This window comes from Hibiscus syriacus, unplaced genomic scaffold, assembly GCF_006381635.1.
Source record: "Hibiscus syriacus cultivar Baekdansim isolate YM2019G1 unplaced genomic scaffold, ASM638163v2 tig00110328_pilon, whole genome shotgun sequence".
NCBI lineage: Eukaryota > Viridiplantae > Streptophyta > Magnoliopsida > Malvales > Malvaceae > Hibiscus > Hibiscus syriacus.
In genome coordinates, this window is record NW_024062685.1 from 439,147 (window position 1) to 456,353 (window position 17,207).

General features: G+C 35.6%; 2 protein-coding genes and 1 long non-coding RNA gene across 3 annotated transcripts; 2 read left to right on the top strand and 1 right to left on the bottom strand.

Moving 5' to 3' along the window:
* Nucleotides 1-6,499: 6,499 nt before the first annotated feature.
* LOC120118724 (U-box domain-containing protein 21-like) lies at nucleotides 6,500-7,949 on the top strand. The gene has a single exon (XM_039138726.1). It carries the CDS (start codon nucleotides 6,589-6,591, stop codon nucleotides 7,870-7,872), a length of 1,284 nt encoding a protein of 427 aa, XP_038994657.1. The 5' UTR covers nucleotides 6,500-6,588; the 3' UTR covers nucleotides 7,873-7,949.
* A 3,618-nt stretch (nucleotides 7,950-11,567) lies between these two features.
* On the top strand, nucleotides 11,568-12,569 carry LOC120118685 (mitogen-activated protein kinase kinase 9-like). The gene has a single exon (XM_039138695.1). The coding sequence runs from the start codon at nucleotides 11,579-11,581 to the stop codon at nucleotides 12,545-12,547; it is 969 nt and encodes a 322-aa protein (XP_038994626.1). The 5' UTR covers nucleotides 11,568-11,578; the 3' UTR covers nucleotides 12,548-12,569.
* A 1,607-nt stretch (nucleotides 12,570-14,176) lies between these two features.
* Nucleotides 14,177-14,659, bottom strand: LOC120118773. The gene is made up of 3 exons (XR_005515782.1): nucleotides 14,637-14,659; nucleotides 14,407-14,547; nucleotides 14,177-14,214 (listed from the first exon to the last, which is right to left on the bottom strand). It is a non-coding gene; the product is annotated as an uncharacterized LOC120118773 (long non-coding RNA).
* Between the last annotated feature and the right edge of the window lie 2,548 nt (nucleotides 14,660-17,207).

Here is a 17,207-nt window from a genome sequence, read left to right on the forward strand (position 1 = left end):
AGGATATGCTAAGAGCTTGTGTTATTGAATTCAAAGGATCGTGGGAAAGGTATTTACCACTTGCTGAATTTGCATACAACAATAGTTATCAGTCAAGCATCAAAATGGCTCCCTATGAAGCTCTATACGGAAGAAGATGTTGTACGTCCTTGAACTGGTATGAACTTAAGGATCGAGAAGTTATTGGTCCTTAGTTGATTCAGAATACGGAAGAGAAAATTCAAGTAATTCAGAATAATTTGAAAGCTGCAGCTGATAGACAGAAATCATATGCTGATTTAAAAAGGAAAGAAATTGAATTTCAAGTCGGAGATAAAGTATTCTTGAAAGTGTCTTCGTGGAAGAAAGTATTGAGGTTTGGACGTAAAGGAAAGTTGAGTCCTCGGTTCATTGGACCTTATGAGATTACTAAGAGGGTAGGATCAGTAGCATATCAGTTAGTTTTGCCACCTGAAATGGAAAAGATACACAATGTTTTTCATGTCTCAATGCTTAGGAAATATATATCTGATTCATCTCACATTGTGACTCCTGAATAAATTGAAGTCCGACCAGATTTAACTTATGAGGAAGAACCTATTCAAATATTAGCTCACGAAGTCAAACAACTAAGGAACAAGACTATTCCATTGGTTAAGGTCTTGTGGAGGAATCACAAAGTAGAGGAAACAACATGGGAACGTGAAGAGGATATGAGGATTAAGTACCCCTACCTCTTTGCATAATGAAAATTCGAGGATGAATTTTCTTAAGGAGGGAGAGTTGTAACATCCTCAATACCGGGTTAGTGACTAAATTGGAAAGTTTCAGATTTTGGTGATTAAAATAAAATGAATGAATAGTATAAAGATTTATATGTAAATGATTGTGTAGAATTTAATTGAAAGGAAGAAGGAATGGAAGGTCCAAAGAGTCATTTGCAAGGAAAATTAATTAAAGAAGGGATAAGGATATATATGAGTACAAGTGGGTTGAAAAGGAGAGAACAACAAAGGCTTCCAGGGTTCTCTTCTTCTTCTTTTTTCTTCCTTGTGCGTGTGAACCAAAGCAAAGGTAAGATTTCTGATTATTGAGTTTCTTGTTAAATTTAATATTGGGTTTTGATTATTAGATGATAACTAAGCTTAAGGAAAGCTTAAGTTATCTTAACATCAAATGATGATTGAGTTAGGAGAGATTTAAGATTTGAAGTTCTTAAATGAAATCTTGGAATAGAGTTCATGACTAGAATTGAAAGTTATATTTGACTTGTCATCAATCTAGTTAAGATATACGAAGTGTTAAAAGCGGAATTCAAACATGTTGATTTATTAATGTAATTCTTGAATTACATATGAAGGATAGGATTTGAAGGTTTAAGATGAAATAAATGAGTATAAATTGGTTTAAGGATGTGTACTAAAGTTAAGAATGAAAAAGAGGATAAAACATGAAGGATTTAATCCAAAATGAATGAATTTTCGGGTTCAAAAAGAGGATTCTGGGCAGAGTGCATCGATGCACATTCATAGTGCATCGATGCATCAAGGTTAAAACCCAAAAATTGTTTGAAGGTGTATCGATGCATTGGTAGTGCATCGATGCACTCTTTTAAAATAAAAACATCGAATGCAATTCATGCATCGATGCATAAGTAGTGCATCGATGCATCCCATTAATAATGAAACATTGAATGCAATTGGTGCATCGATGCATAAGGAGTGCATCGATGCATCCCAGCAATAATAATACATTGAATACCTTTTATGCACCGATGCATCAGTAGTGTATCGATGCATACCTTCATTAAAAGATGAAATTGACTTTTCTCTTAGTCTAAAGAGTGAACCATTAGAGTATATTAGTTATAATACTGATATAAATCCATGTGTGATTATGTAGATACTAAAAGTAAGCTTATTCCGGAACGATCAAAGGATTAGAATCGAATCAAAGAAAAGCTAAGGTGAGTGCATACTATATGTATATTATAATGGAATAAGACTTGTGATAAGTCTAATCCCTAAGTTGATTTTTATAATATAGTAGTGGTGAACATGCATACATGATAATTATTGTGATACATGCATAAGACATATATATGTTCATGTGATATGATATGTGATATGACATGTTATATGAAAACATGATATGAAGTGATATGAGATACATGATCACAAGAGAAATAATATGAGTACATTAACATATGAAATATAACAATAATGCCCATAGTATACGATATAAGAACTATAGGTGTAATTGGCATGCCAAGAGTCGAGGGTATAATAGTCCTTCGGGATGTAGTCCTTCGGAATGTAAGGGTCCTACGGGACATAGATAATAGTCCTACGGGACGAATACTGAACTAAGGTTCGGTGCCCCATGAGGAAATTGATTTGAGCTGTGGTGACAGCATTAGTGCACAACCTCAATGTACTCACATATCTCTATTCTCAATAATATACATGGGTTATACAATTGAAATGCATATTTACAGTGAAAGTGATACAAGAAGGTAAGTTTCGTATGTGCATTATATGTTATCGTGCGATAGATACATGCATGTTGAAATGTCATGATCTAATGGTAAGTATGAACATTCATAAGTTTATTGTTGCATATTCATTTATTGCCTCACTAAGTCTATGACTTAGTGTGTAAGTGATTTACACGTAGGTACCAAGAATCAGGAAAAGTGGAAATAGAAGTAGCACAGACAACAATATTACTAAGAGATCATATCAGAAGTAATTGACAAAGTATGTACTTGGTTATGTATAGAATGTTGGCATGTAATAAGTGTTAATTACGAATACTTTGATCGATTTTGTATTTTATGGTCTTTTTTAAATTAAAGTATTTCGTTTTAATGAAAGTTTTAAAAATTCCCGGGATTTTCTATAAGAGTCAAGGTTTTGAAAAGTCAATGTGACACCTCAGACTTGTATTCGGGTCGGATATGAGTTAAGGGTGTTACATATACACTATATATCTGACTTCTGAATATTGTGATATCAATATTAATTTGCATGTTGATGCATTTATGATATATGTATAAGATCCTCTATGGAGGGCATAATCCCCATCCTGATTCTACATGGGATTTATTTTTTGTCTGATTCTGCATGGGACATCGTTACTCGTTCTGAAGTCTGTATGGGATAAACTCCCCGTTCTGACATCTGCATGGGATAAATTCCCCGTTCTGACATCTGCATGGGATTATATCTCCGTCCTGACTCTGTTTTGTTGAGAAACTAGATTGAGCTTCAATATTCAAGAAACATTGAATTTATTCTTATTGATTTCAGTAGCCAGATACATTGCTTTATAGTAGCTAATAGAAGCTTAGCACAAGTCTAGAAGCTTTACAACTAGCTCCACTAGTTTCTAACAATTCTAACTCCCTTAACTAACCTTAACTGCTTAGCTATTCTAATATTCCCTCTACTTTCTCCTCTTCCTTCAACAAGGTAAGACACACATCCTTCCGTTCGACTTGAATCGGAAGTGTTGATGCTTTCTTCCGTTTGAATTGAATCGGAAGTGCCGATGCTTCCCTCCGTTCGACTTGAATCGGAAGTGCCGATGCTTCCCTCCGTTTGACTTGAATCGGAAGTGCTGATGTTTCCCTCCGTTCGACTTGAATCGGAAGTGTCGATGCTTCCTTTCGTTCGACTTGAATCGGAAGTGAACTTTTGATGTGAACGAACATTCAACAAAAAAATTCTTAAAAAAACCTATTCTATAACAACAATGTTTCGCAGCTTAACTACTAACAGTTCTTCATCCTCCTTGCGGTTGGGCATCATCTACAATAGTGATTACAGAGAGCGTCTTATCAAAATGATACCAACAACGGTTGGCCAAATGTCCGTTTTTGCCACACAACTGGAATTGGAAACGAGAACGACCTCTAGCACGACCACTACGAAAGGATTGCGTTTGACCACCTCGTGAACCAGAGATATTGACTGCACCAGAATAATTCACAACCTCTAAAGCAGAAGCTTGAGCAACGTTAGTACTGATGCTCAGACCATCAAATCGGTCAAAACTTTGATGCTGAAGCTCAACATTAAGAAGAATCGACACAACGCCATCAAATGTGACAGGGCCTCGACTAACGGTAATCACAGCGACAAACGAACGGTATTCAGTTGGTAACCCACTCAAGATTGTAGGAACCTTCTCATGCTTGAACACCAGACTCTCACACGCGACCAAATCATCACAGCTTTCTTTGACTTGTGAGATATAAGAACGCATGCTCAGCTCTCCTTTCTTAACTGCTTTCAACCGGTAATGCAGATTCATTATGGTAGTGATGGATTTACTCGCAAAAAAATTGTTTACGGCTGACCAGATCTCTGTCGCGGACTCCGCCCCAACCAGCTGAAGAAGAAGCGATGGACTAACAGTGGACAGAAACCACAACGCTAAAGCACTATCTTGTACAATAAAGACCTCATAATCTTCGTTTTCCACCACTCTCCCGTCATCAAGGATCACCGTCTGAGGCGGAGGCTGAACCAAGCCATACAACAGCTTCTTCAATCGGTGACTACGAACAACGAGAAGAATATGTTGTTTCCTCAACAAGAAGTTGAGTTCATCAAGAACGATACTAATCTTCTTGTTAGTGAACAGCTTGGAGTGAACCACCGTTTCACCACCGGAGGTCGTCGTATCCTCAGAACTAGCTCCATGAACCATGTTGTGAGTGAAAGAATAAAAAACGGAAGCACCAGGAAGTACCAGAATCGACAGCGAATGATACCATGTTGAGAAGCTAGATTGAGCTTCAATATTCAAGAAACATTGAATTCATTCTTATTGATTTCAGTAACTAGATACATTGCTTTATAACAGCTAATAAAAAGCTTAGCACAAGTCTAGAAGCTTTGCAACTAACTCACAATTCTAACTCCCTTAACTAACCTTAACTGCTTAGCTATTCTAATGTGTTTGGGATCCTCATATGAGGGCTAAATTTCCATTCTGATTTTGGTATTCAGTTTTCGATATCTCCTTGTAAGGTAATGTGCATATTCTATTGATTCGGAACGAAAGGTAAGATTGCTAATTTCTGTTGGGACATTCTGCTGGTAAAATATCTAAATTTTAATATTGGTCGATTATTATTTTGTTTATTATTTATACTTGAAATTTTTCTGCGTTGCAGTATTATCTGATTAAATTTTAGAGGACACATTGAGCATTGTAGCTCACTCCGTTTCTGTCTTTCTTTTTCATATTGTCTAGATATATGACCAGTTTTGGCTATCGAAAGTATTATCTCGATTATACACTGTATGTGGTTTAATATTTACTTTTAAGCCTTCTTAAAATGTGGCATGAGTTTATTTTTGATTTTATAATTGGTAAGCATTTTCAGAACGGCTTATTAAAAATTTTCGTTCGTGGATCGTATATGTGATCAACATGGTCACCTTGATTCAATTGTAACTCCTATATTGGGTCTAGAGAATTACAATTGGTGTCTATGGTGGCAAAATACATTGGAAAAAGATGACGACTACAAATGTATAAAAAAATCTTAATTTCAAAGAAGAAGATGCAGTAGAATAAAAAATTATTTTTTAACTCCCATGTCAACACATATTAGCACCAAACTATTATCAATAGTTTAACTGCCCAATATTTTAATTGAACCTAAAACTAAAAATTAAATGTTAAAATCGAATTAATTTAAAATTCAATGATGAATTAATACAAAAAAAAAACTAATGGTAAGTGAGATTTGAATAAAAACATGGTTGATAGGAGTTTGAAGGAGGAGGTTGGTTTGATCTGCCGTATAATATTAGTCCTAAAGTCAACAATGACATTTAGCTTGAAACAGCTTAGGCCTAGCACCGTGTTACCTGATCCACACATGCAAACGGTTCCGATGGTCAAGACTCGAAAACAAAGGTAATTAGCCAATCCCCGTACTATTATTATTCAAAATTTAATAATCGTATACGAATCAAACAATCTCGATAATAAAAAACATTTTTATTCTTTAGATTTCGAATTCAAAAATTAAAAATGTTAGAGATATAAACGTTTAATATTAAATAACTAATTGCGTTTACCTCATATTAATAAAAAAAAATTAATAATGGTATGATAGATAATGAATAAATCAACCTCGCGGGGTAGGTTTTCAGGGTCGGGAGACGAATAATTCAGATATCCAAGTCGACCCGTCAAACTCGCTACCTCAAAGACATGTTCAAACAAGCTTTGGTTTACTCGTAAGCGGAAAGGGCAGTGTTTTACCATTTCCAGTCCAATTCTTTTACTCCTTCAAAAATGGTTTTTTTTTTCTTTTTCAATGGTCAAAATTCAACACTCGCATCCCCTAAAACCTTAAATTAATTTCGTAGCATTTGGGTTTTATTACTAATAATCCAATTTGAACGCTTCTCGATCTTCAACCATCCTTTCGTGTTCAAGTCTGGACTTTGAACACCGTGTAATAGATCCCAGATTCAGCTCAATATAAAAACCTCAAGAAGCTCCCTTTATCCTTCACAAAATCAAGAACAAATTAGCCCCTTGCCTTTGAATTCATTAGCTCTGATATAATAACCTGTGGCAATGGTTTTCAGTTGGAGAAAAAGAAAACCCAGAAATGGAGATAAAAAAGTGCATCATATGGAGCTTGAGATCCCAAGGCATTTCATTTGCCCAATAGCTCTTGATCTTATGAAGGATCCGGTCACAATATCTTCTGGGATGACTTACGATCGAGAAAGCATCGAGAAATGGCTCGAAGAGGGGAATTTCACATGCCCCGTTACGAATCAAGTCCTTACAAATTTCGATCAGATACCCAATCATTCTCTCAGGAAAATGATCCAAGATTGGTGCGTGGAGAACCGGAGCCACGGCGTTGAAAGGATCCCGACGCCGAGAATCCCCGTCAGCTCAGCCGAGGTCTCCGAGGTTCTGTTTTCGGTTACCGATTCGAAGAGACGATTGGACCGATGCGAGTGTCTGAATTCCGTTCATAAAATCAAAAAATGGGGTCTCGAAAGCGAGCGAAACAGGAGATGCATCGTTGCGAACGATGCCGCCGGGGTCCTCGCCGCGGCGTTCGACGCATTCGCAAGCGACTCGGTGGAGAAGAATGCCAATGTGTTGGAGGAAATATTGTATGTAATGAACTGGATGTTCCCACTTGCTGAAGCTCAATTGCTCCTTGGATCAAAACCTTCCTTGCGTTGCATGGTTTGGTTTTTGAAATCAAACGACATTTCAGTGAAGCAAAACTCCATTAACGTCCTGAAAGAGCTTACTTCTTGCGACCAGCTATACGGAGAACGCTTGGCCGCCATTGATGGAGTCATTGGAATCCTATTCAAGTTCATTAAAGACCCAATTTCTCCTTTGATCACGAAAGCTTCTCTCATGGTCATTTACCACATGGTTTCATCACCAAACGAGAAAACCAAGGCTGAACTTGTGGAAATGGGTCTGGTTTCTTTACTATTAGAATCCATAATCGAATCTGAAAAGAGCTACTGCGAGAGGGCTTTAGGTGTTATAGACAAACTCTGCGAGACCAAACAAGGGAGGGAATCTGCTTACGATAACGCTCTGGCAATGCCGGTTCTGGTGAAGAAGATATTGCGTGTTTCGGAACTGGCAACCGAGTACTCTGTTTTGGCCATATGGAAGCTAAGCAAATACGAAGAAAAGGTCTTGATTGAAGCTCTTCAAGTCGGTGCATTTCAAAAGCTCTTGTTGCTCATACAAGTCGGGTGCAGCGGTGAAACCAAAGAGAAAGCAACTGAGCTTTTGAAGTTGTTGAATCCTTACAGACCTGGATTGGAGTGTATTGATTCTCAGGATTTCAAGAACATCAAGAGATCTTTTTGAGTTTTTTCTTCTTGTTTATCCTTGCAAATTCTTTATTCTTTGAAAATCCAAGCTGAATGTGCTTGGGTTCATTCATTTGGGGGTTTCATTTTTGTTGTAAAAAGAAAAAAACTAATGCATCACATTTTTAGCAGAATAATTTGTTGTTTTTGTTCTTTTCGTTTAACCATACTGAAATCGAATCGTTTGCAAATTTGGGGAATCAACATGAACATAAGGAGATGCTGTCACTAGTAACCTTGACGGACATTTCCAATTCAAGTTGAGATCAATGATTCAACCACAGAACCAGACATAAAGAGAGGAGTTCATTAAACTACAAGGAAACGAGTTTGCGTGAAAATGATTTGATTTGCCAATATTCAAATGTAACAAAAACACGAGTTGACGCTAACGTTAAAAATGTGAATCCACAACCTCATCGATTTGATTAATTGATTTTGTTTCGTTTTTTTCAAAATTAAAAAGAGTACAATACGGTTTGGACCGTCAAATTGACGCATTCAAACCGGTTGATATTATAGATGCAAACCCTAAACCGATGATGGGCTTCAAGTCGGAAGCAAGCAAAGCAAAGCTGCGCGTAATTTGACTTTTGTGTTCAAATCATATGAGAAAGCGTTGAATTAGAAGACCTCCCATTTCTTTTTAGAGAAAATAATCTCAGTGACCGAAAATGCCTTACAATATACGATTTTAATCAATTTTTTTTAGATTTGCCAAAATGACCAACAAAATCGTAACGCGAACTCTAATTTTTTAACTCAGTTTTCAAATTCGCAACGCGATTGTAAGATTCGTAACGCGATTGTAAGATTCGCAACGCGATTTTGAAAAATGTGTTGCGATAGTTAAAATGTGTTGCGAGAGTTTGAAAAACGTGTTGTTGCGATAGTGAAAAAGTGTTGCAATAGTGAAAAATCCAAAATAAGTTTACATTTTAACTATTACAAATTCACGTAGAGTTTGAAACAATAAAGAATGTGTTGCGATAGTGTAAAAGATTCTCAAACCATTTGTAAGATCTTAGTTTGAAACAATAAAGAATGTGTTGCGATAGTGTAAAAGATTCCCAAGTGTTTGCAATGCTCAATCCCACATAGTATTGGAAACACTATTGGGAATGGGTATTTAAGGCTTGAATTTCTCACTTCCTTGTTGAGTGGAAGAGAACAAGGGGGACTCTCGCGCACCGCCGTCGTCCCGTCCCGTCTCGGGTCGTGGTTGTGGTCGTGGTAATACATGTCTTCGACACGTTCGCGCAGATATTATCTTTTTAGAGAAAATTCTTAAGAAATCGCAACGTGAACTTGGACTATCGCAACGAATTTGGAAAATCGCATTGCGATAGTCAGAATCGCGTTGCGGTTTACATATTTGCATTGCGAATCTGGAAACTGATTTGCGATACTGGAGATCGCGTTGCGATTTACATATTCGCATTGCGATTTTCTAAAATCGCAACCCGAATTTGGAAAATCGCAATGCGATAGTCAAAATTGCGTTGCGAATCTGGAAACTGATTTGCGATACTGGAGATCGCGTTGCGATTTAGAGATCGCGTTGCGATTTAGAGATCGCGTTGCGATTTAGAGATCGCATTACGATTTTGTTGGTCATTTTGACAAATCAAAAAAAAGTTTGTCAAAATCGTATATTATAAGGCATTTTCGGTCACTGAGGTTATTTTCTCTTCTTTTTATTAAGCTAAGATCATTATATATTATAAATATTCTTAATCATTTAATAATGAACGCTCAATCGCTCTGTTATAGTTATTGATGTTCGAATCTATAAGAGCAACAATGATTCCTTTAACCACTGAAATAAGTTGGTTCGTACTAAAAGCTCCAAATTTAATAACATATGATAATAACAATCTCTAATAAATACAAATTTTTTATTATATTCATGAGATTTAAGATTTTAAACTATTTATTGATGTTTTGTATTCGAGCATTAGGAATATCAAATGTGTGAATATTCAATGTCAAATGCTTAAGAATTATCTTTAAACAAATATTGTTTTTACCATAGATTAATAAAAAAGATTTTAAGTTATTGTATAAATTCTCTTTCGACACGTATATATTTTAATTATACTAACTAGAATGTAAAAATAATAATTTCAAAACAAATAAGATTTAAACATGTTGTTAAGATTTTTGTTATCATCTACAGAGACTGCGTATGTTGAATATAAGAATGTTTAACATATACGTAGAGCTGTAAACGAGTCGAGTCGAGTTCGTGTATTGTTGAGTTTGACTTGACTCGAATATTCTAAAATGAAACATGACTCGGCTCGAAAACTAGCAAACCTAAAATTTTAAAATTTGACTTGATCTCGAAACTAGGAAGTGAAGCTTGTAAAAGCTCGAAATGAAAAAAAACCTAAATTTAACTCGATTCAAGCCTCAAACTCGAAGTTAAACCTTAAATACAAGAAAACCTTATACTTTATTTTTTTAAAAAAAAGCCAACATGTAAATGTTAATATTATTAATAACTTATTTAAAAATAAAATCTTAATATATTATATTTTCGAGTTACTCTTAAATTTTTCTTATAAAATATTAAATAGTTTATTTCGACTCGTTAAGCATTTGAACAGATGTCGCTGGATTTTGCTGATATGGAGAAAAGGTCGAATCAATGGGTTGGAAAAATTTACAAATAGGATTTGGGGTTTTGGGCTTATTTCATTGTAGAGGCTTTAGAAGAAAGCTTTTTAAGGAAATATATAGAGAGAAAGAAGGCTTTTATATTGATTGCAAATATATTTTTATATTATATAGAAATTATTCACATTTTTTTAAATGTTTAATAATTAATATAATCATTTGAATATAATTTAATGGTTTTTTTTTATGTTTTTATTCAAGTTAAATAAAAAAGTTTGGTGGCATGTCTGTTTGGACAGAGCATAGTAAAGTGAAGGTACGACCAATGCACTACACTTAATATCATCTATAAAACTTGATCCGTTAATAATACACACGTACGCGTAATAAAATAATATTTGTTTCATGTTAAATTATAACATCTTTTATTCAATCAAAAACAACTATAACATCTTTTATCATTCTTTTATTTTTTTGTATATATAAAAATAAATTTTTCTTCCATTGGTACGATTTTAATTATTTGTTAGTATTTTTAAGTTGGAATGTAATTTTCATGATTTATATTTATAAATGTTGAATGAATATAAGCCATTGACTTATCCTCCTTCATGCAAACCATTTTTATATAGGTTTGGTTTGAAGATTATTTATTTATTTATTTTTTATATTTGAATTTAATCTTTAAGAAATAACAATAATTTATTTGACATTGAAATTGTTAAGTTGATGCATGGAGACCTTATTTGAATAGTAAACATGGAGACCTTATTTGACTTGACATAGGATAGAACGGAAAAAGAAAAGTCGTGTAAATCTTTGAGTACAAAGTCGGCGTGCTTGGCAAACAAGTCATATGACAATATGCTCACAATTCTACTACTGCTGCCCCACGAATACGTAATATTATCTTCCAAGTAATACACAAACCCTATAATTTAAAAATCTTGGAGCCCACTTCTCCTCTCTACCCTCTCACCTTCCTCGCTCAAGTCGACTCTTATCACGTATATATTCAAGGCTTCCTTTTCCTTGAACTTCATTTACTTTTTTCACTCAAAAAACCTTCCTTTTTCCTTCACATGGCAGTATCTCGTAAGCGACGCCAGATTAACCTCAGCCTCCGGCTTCTGTTGTCGGAGGTTTCCGATCACCGCCCCCGGTTCCCCCTCCCCCTCCCTCCATCTGCCACCACAAGCGCTGTAACAGCTTCTTCGGTTACTATCCCAGCAGCGGAGCTCGAGAGACTCGGAGTACTCGGCTACGGGAATGGAGGCACAGTATACAAAGTCCAACACAAGCGAACCTCCAAGATTTATGCACTGAAAGTTGTTTATGGCAACGGAGACCTGACGACACGTCGACAAGTTTACAGAGAGATGGATATTCTTCGAAAAATTGATTCGCCTCACGTCGTTCGTTGCTACGAAACGTACGAGAATCCTTCAGGGGATGTCGCGATTTTGATGGAGTACATGGACTCTGGAACTCTGGATACACTTCTCCGTAACAAGGGGACTTTCTCGGAGCCCGGACTTGCTCATATAACGAGGCAGATTCTAAAAGGATTGAGTTACTTGCATAGCCATAAGATAACTCATCGAGACCTCAAGCCTTCGAATCTGTTGGTGAACAAGAAGATGGAAGTTAAGATCGCCGATTTCGGAGTGAGTAAGATTATGTCACGGACGCTGGAAGCATGCAATTCCTACGTCGGAACCTGCGCTTACATGAGTCCCGAACGGTTCGACCCGGACGCTAACGGAGGTAACTACGATGGATTCCTCGGCGATATCTGGAGTTTAGGGCTTACTTTGATGGAGCTTTTCGTGGGCCACTTTCCGTATATACCGGCGGGTCAAAAACCCGACTGGGCTACTTTGATGGTCTCGATATGCTTCGGCGAACCCCCTGTTTTGCCCCCTAGTGCTTCCGATGAGTTCCGGAGCTTCATGGAGTGTTGCTTGCAGAAGGAATCTAGTAAGAGGTGGACAGCCTCTCAGCTTTTGGAGCATCCGTTTTTGATCAAGTATCCGGTCGCAGATAATTGAACCGACCTGACAACAAACAGATCGTGGGATATGGGATTAGATGGTCGAGTTATTTTGTATAGACAATAATTAAATCTGGATTCTAGTTTTTCTTTATCCATTTTGTTTCTGAATATTATTTCTTTATGTAACGATGGTAGATTCATTACATTGAAAATTAACTAGTTTCGATATCCAGGGAGGACGAAGGGGAGAATAGGTCGTAGCACATGTATTTTGATAACGATAGAAATGGTGTAAGGATGCATGAAGCCGAGCAAGGCAAGCTTAGCCAAATTAAAGCTAATGGTAATAGTTTCGAGTGGTAGCGTACCAACTCCCCAACTACCTTCTAGTTTAGTTTCACATCATTCATTTGTTCATCAATGACGACACACCCTCATTCCACGTCTCATTTTCTGCACTTCACTATCTAAAGTAGGCGTGCTTAATCAACGACTGCAGCATTTTTAACCCGATTCAGTAAAAGTTCAATTTAAATTAATTGGACTTAACTTAACGAATTGAGTCGAATAAAATTTAAATTAACTCGATAAATTAATGAATAATTTATTAATTTTTCTTTATAATTTTTTAATAGTTATCTTAAAAAAATCAAAAAAGTATTGGTTTACTAATAAATAATAATAAAATAGATAAATTACTAATCTATTAATGTTATAATAAACAATAAAAAATAAAAAAAATATTAATTAATATTTTACTACGTTTAAAAATCAAATCCTACTTATTATTTTAATGTTTTTCAGATTTTTACATTAAAGTTTAGATTTTGAAATTGTTTCATACAATATTTTAACAATTTTTGGTTAATTTTAATAATTTATATTTGTATTAAACTATATATAATATTAGTAGATTTTACTTATGGTTAAGAAAATAAAAAAAAATTCAATAAACTTAACAAGCAAAACGAGCATACAAAATAAAAATTTAAAATTCAGATCATAATTTTTCAAAATCCAGCAAATTTCTTAATGAACAACGAGCTCGAAAATTTTCAAAGCTTTTAATTAACCATCAAATTTTTAATTTTAAAATTTAGATCATAATTTTCAAAATCCAGCAAATTAAATCCAATTAAACTATAACAATAATAATCCTAGCCCCGGATGTGGGGGGTAACAGATTCCCCATTGCCATGTTTGCATACCCAATCTGCCATAGTTTGCCGTGAATCATGCATCGTTTGCACCCCGCAAGTCAACAGAATTCTTTGCCACTAAACACACAATGGTTCGACTTAATTATCACTCGTAACGATTCAACTTGAACTCTCACTTTAGAGTTATTCTAATAATAGTAATACAGACATATTGATATACAATTTGATAAGGAAACAAAACTCGTCAATCTTGATACTTGGCATCATCGAGAGCACTGTCTTGAGAGGTTTGTATTCTCGACTCTAAACATCTTAATCAGGGTCCAATACAACATAACATATCATATATCAAGGAAAGAGAACTGAAGTACCAATCTTTTACATCATGTATATTATGCTTAGGTTACAAAGTTTTGGATATTGATGTTAGAGACATTCTTGAAACACAAGGGTCTGTTTGGCAATGGCAATACAAAGTTTTTCTGCATCTAATGATCTACACCATTCGACGACTCTCGGTACTCTTGGTCCCTCACTTTGAATTCTTCATTTCAGCTTCCTGCTGCACAAGTTTCAAATAAAATTACTCAAATCAAATTTAGTGTAAATATGGATTGAACTCGCACATGGTGAGATTTGAAGTTGGAATCTTTAAGTTCCTCTATCTCTTCCATGTCACTAAGCGAAGGCCTATTCGTTGTTGCCATTGGTAAATGATTATTACTAAAGGCAATTATTGATTGAGAATAATGACCAGAAATACATCAGGTGAAAGGGGATTAGATCTGGCCAGGTCCCTGAGTTGAGAATGCATGCCGTTGATGAAGGCTATTGATTCCAGCTGAGGTTCCTCCATTGCTTCCTTTAGCTTGCTCAGGACCGAGCAGTATCCTTCCTGCATGTATGCCGACCATTTAAGTACGCCCTAACCTATCTTCTGCAGTCGACTATTATGTATGAGAGGAATAAAATAAAGGAGTGTACCATGAAGAGGTCTAACTCTGATTTGCCGTTTAGCTGCATGCTGTTAGAACATGTATTCTTGTTCATATTATTACTACTATCATAAGGCTCAGCTTGCCTTTGATTTCCCTTGCTGTTTCTGCCTCCATTGCCAATGCCACCAACCTGACCAATGTGAGGGAAAAAAACAGTAAATAACTGTATAGTAAAGCACTAACCTATATAAGCAAATGGCTATGAGCTTGAGACTGAATGTAATCTTTCCTAGCAGATATAATAGGTTATGCTGGTGAATTGGTTGATACAGAAAATGTAAATTTGGTTCTAAACTAACTAGAACCTACAAGGTAGCTAGGTTAATACTATAGAACATTAACCCTAATTACATAAACTAAATATCAATATCATGTATCATAAAGTTAACAATGAGTACTTCAACAAGATCGTAGGATGCGGTGAACGTTCAATGCTAGTAAAACCTAAACCCAAGGGTTTGGGAGAGAGAGAACCTTCAAGCAGTCGAGGTGATTCTCAACGAGCCTTCCATACAAAGGATGACTAGAAATTCTTCTCTTGAGAAGCTCAATATCGTCACTATCTTCACCTTCTTCCTCCTGGTGATGATCTTCACTCTTATTGGCCTCCATCTCCAGTTCCTATCTAAAAACAACTCCTTAGTTTTGCCATATTTGTAAAGCAAAAATGTTTAATTAAAGGGCTGAAGGAGTATCCCAGATAGCACTGTTGGTACTATCTGGTAACAAATTTCATTGCAAGATACAGAGATAGTCCCCATTTTCGGAATGACCCATGCATATCCTGAAAGTGGTTTCATCATCAGTCAGATAAACAGAAGAAACACACTCATTGAAAGTAGTTTTCTCCCCTTTCTCTGCAACCCTGCACTAACTCTCATTGTCTTTTTATAGCAACGAAAGGAACATTTCAAAGGGTGGGTTTCTCGAGTAATGGGGATGCGAAAGCTCGTACTAGTCTTCATTTGTACAGTTTTCCCGTCTTTATTTGACCTTTGCACTGCTCATTCTCCTCCCACTTTATGTGTGGCAGAAAATTCCAAATTTGTCACTGTTTAGCACGGTACTCTTTCATCACCTGGCCTTGTTCCCACTCTTGGAAAAGACCTTGTTCCTTAACTGTTCATTGCCTTCCCCATCACTTTTTGACATTGACAATTCGATACCTACTGCAACATATATATATATATATATATATATATATTTATTGATTAGTAAACTGGAATGCTTTTGATGGGGACAAGTAGAGAGGACGATCACTGTTTATGAGGGCTACAGGCTACAGCTACTCTCTAACCATTTCATGGTTTTTGGCAGATTGCATACATAAATGGGCTCTTTACTACTTCAATGTGTTCCATATCTGGAATCCTTTTCACATGCACCAGATTCAAATCCTACCCTAAATATACATATAACTCGAAACTACTATTTCAGATTTTTTTTATTCATAATTTAAGGGGACAGCACTCCATCTGTCAACTTACAGAAAGATTCTGGCTATCTTCAATGTACCAAAAGAGTTTTTTTTTTATAATCATATCTACTAAATCAATAGGTGGTGTTACCAATTCTCTTATCTAACCTAAAATAAAATATATGACATTGAAATAGACATGTTATATAGATTCGGAGACTTGGTGCTCAGTTTTGGGTTTGGACTGAGGTTGGGCCTTTATTCTTTCATTTGACCACTTGGGGATGTTGGCCTTTTTTTCAGGAATGAGTTTTGCACGTGATTAAAAAAATCCCCACTACTAGACATGTTTAAAACCAATCACAATTTACCATCCCTTTTTATGCTCAACCAAAGAAATGATCTTTGACCATTTTTCTCTTACTTTTTTTCCTTTAAAGAATTTTATAAAATACTTTCCTTTTAAAAGTTATTTTCTTTGTTTCTTTATCTTTCTTGGTGTAAACAACTTTCCGTGTGAGGCATGTTTAACTATATTTATTGTTTCTATCAAGACAACTTATCATTCTATTTAGAAACTTGCTCTTCAGTTGTTCCTTTAAATCTTGATTTAGCCAAAAGCAGGTGATCCGATTATGGACATGATGGAAAAGTACAGAAATGAATAATTATTTGCAGAAACCAAAATGTATGCATCAACGAGCTTAATGAATTGCACAAATATTACTGGTAACCAACGTGTGATCTATGGGTTTATTTTGATGTTACCAGGATTCGATTGATTTGTAGATACTTCGAGCAAAGAACTGGCGGACAACAACATGATGCTATGGACAAACTTCGAGCTATTTTTATTTATATATATATATATACGTACACGATGATGATGATGATGATGATATCAATATCATGTGAAGCTGTCGTATGAGAACGTGATCCCATGAGGCCTTGGAATACATACATACATATATATATAATTTTTGAAATATAGAATTGCAGGCGTCAGTGTCAGTCCAGCATTCAAATTGCCATAGAAAAACAACAAACTGTCTTGGAATCGGCCGACCATTCTTAAGACTAACTTTCTATGTGTTAATCAAACTGGCATAGACTCAACCGCTACTTCATTCCCATTTTTGT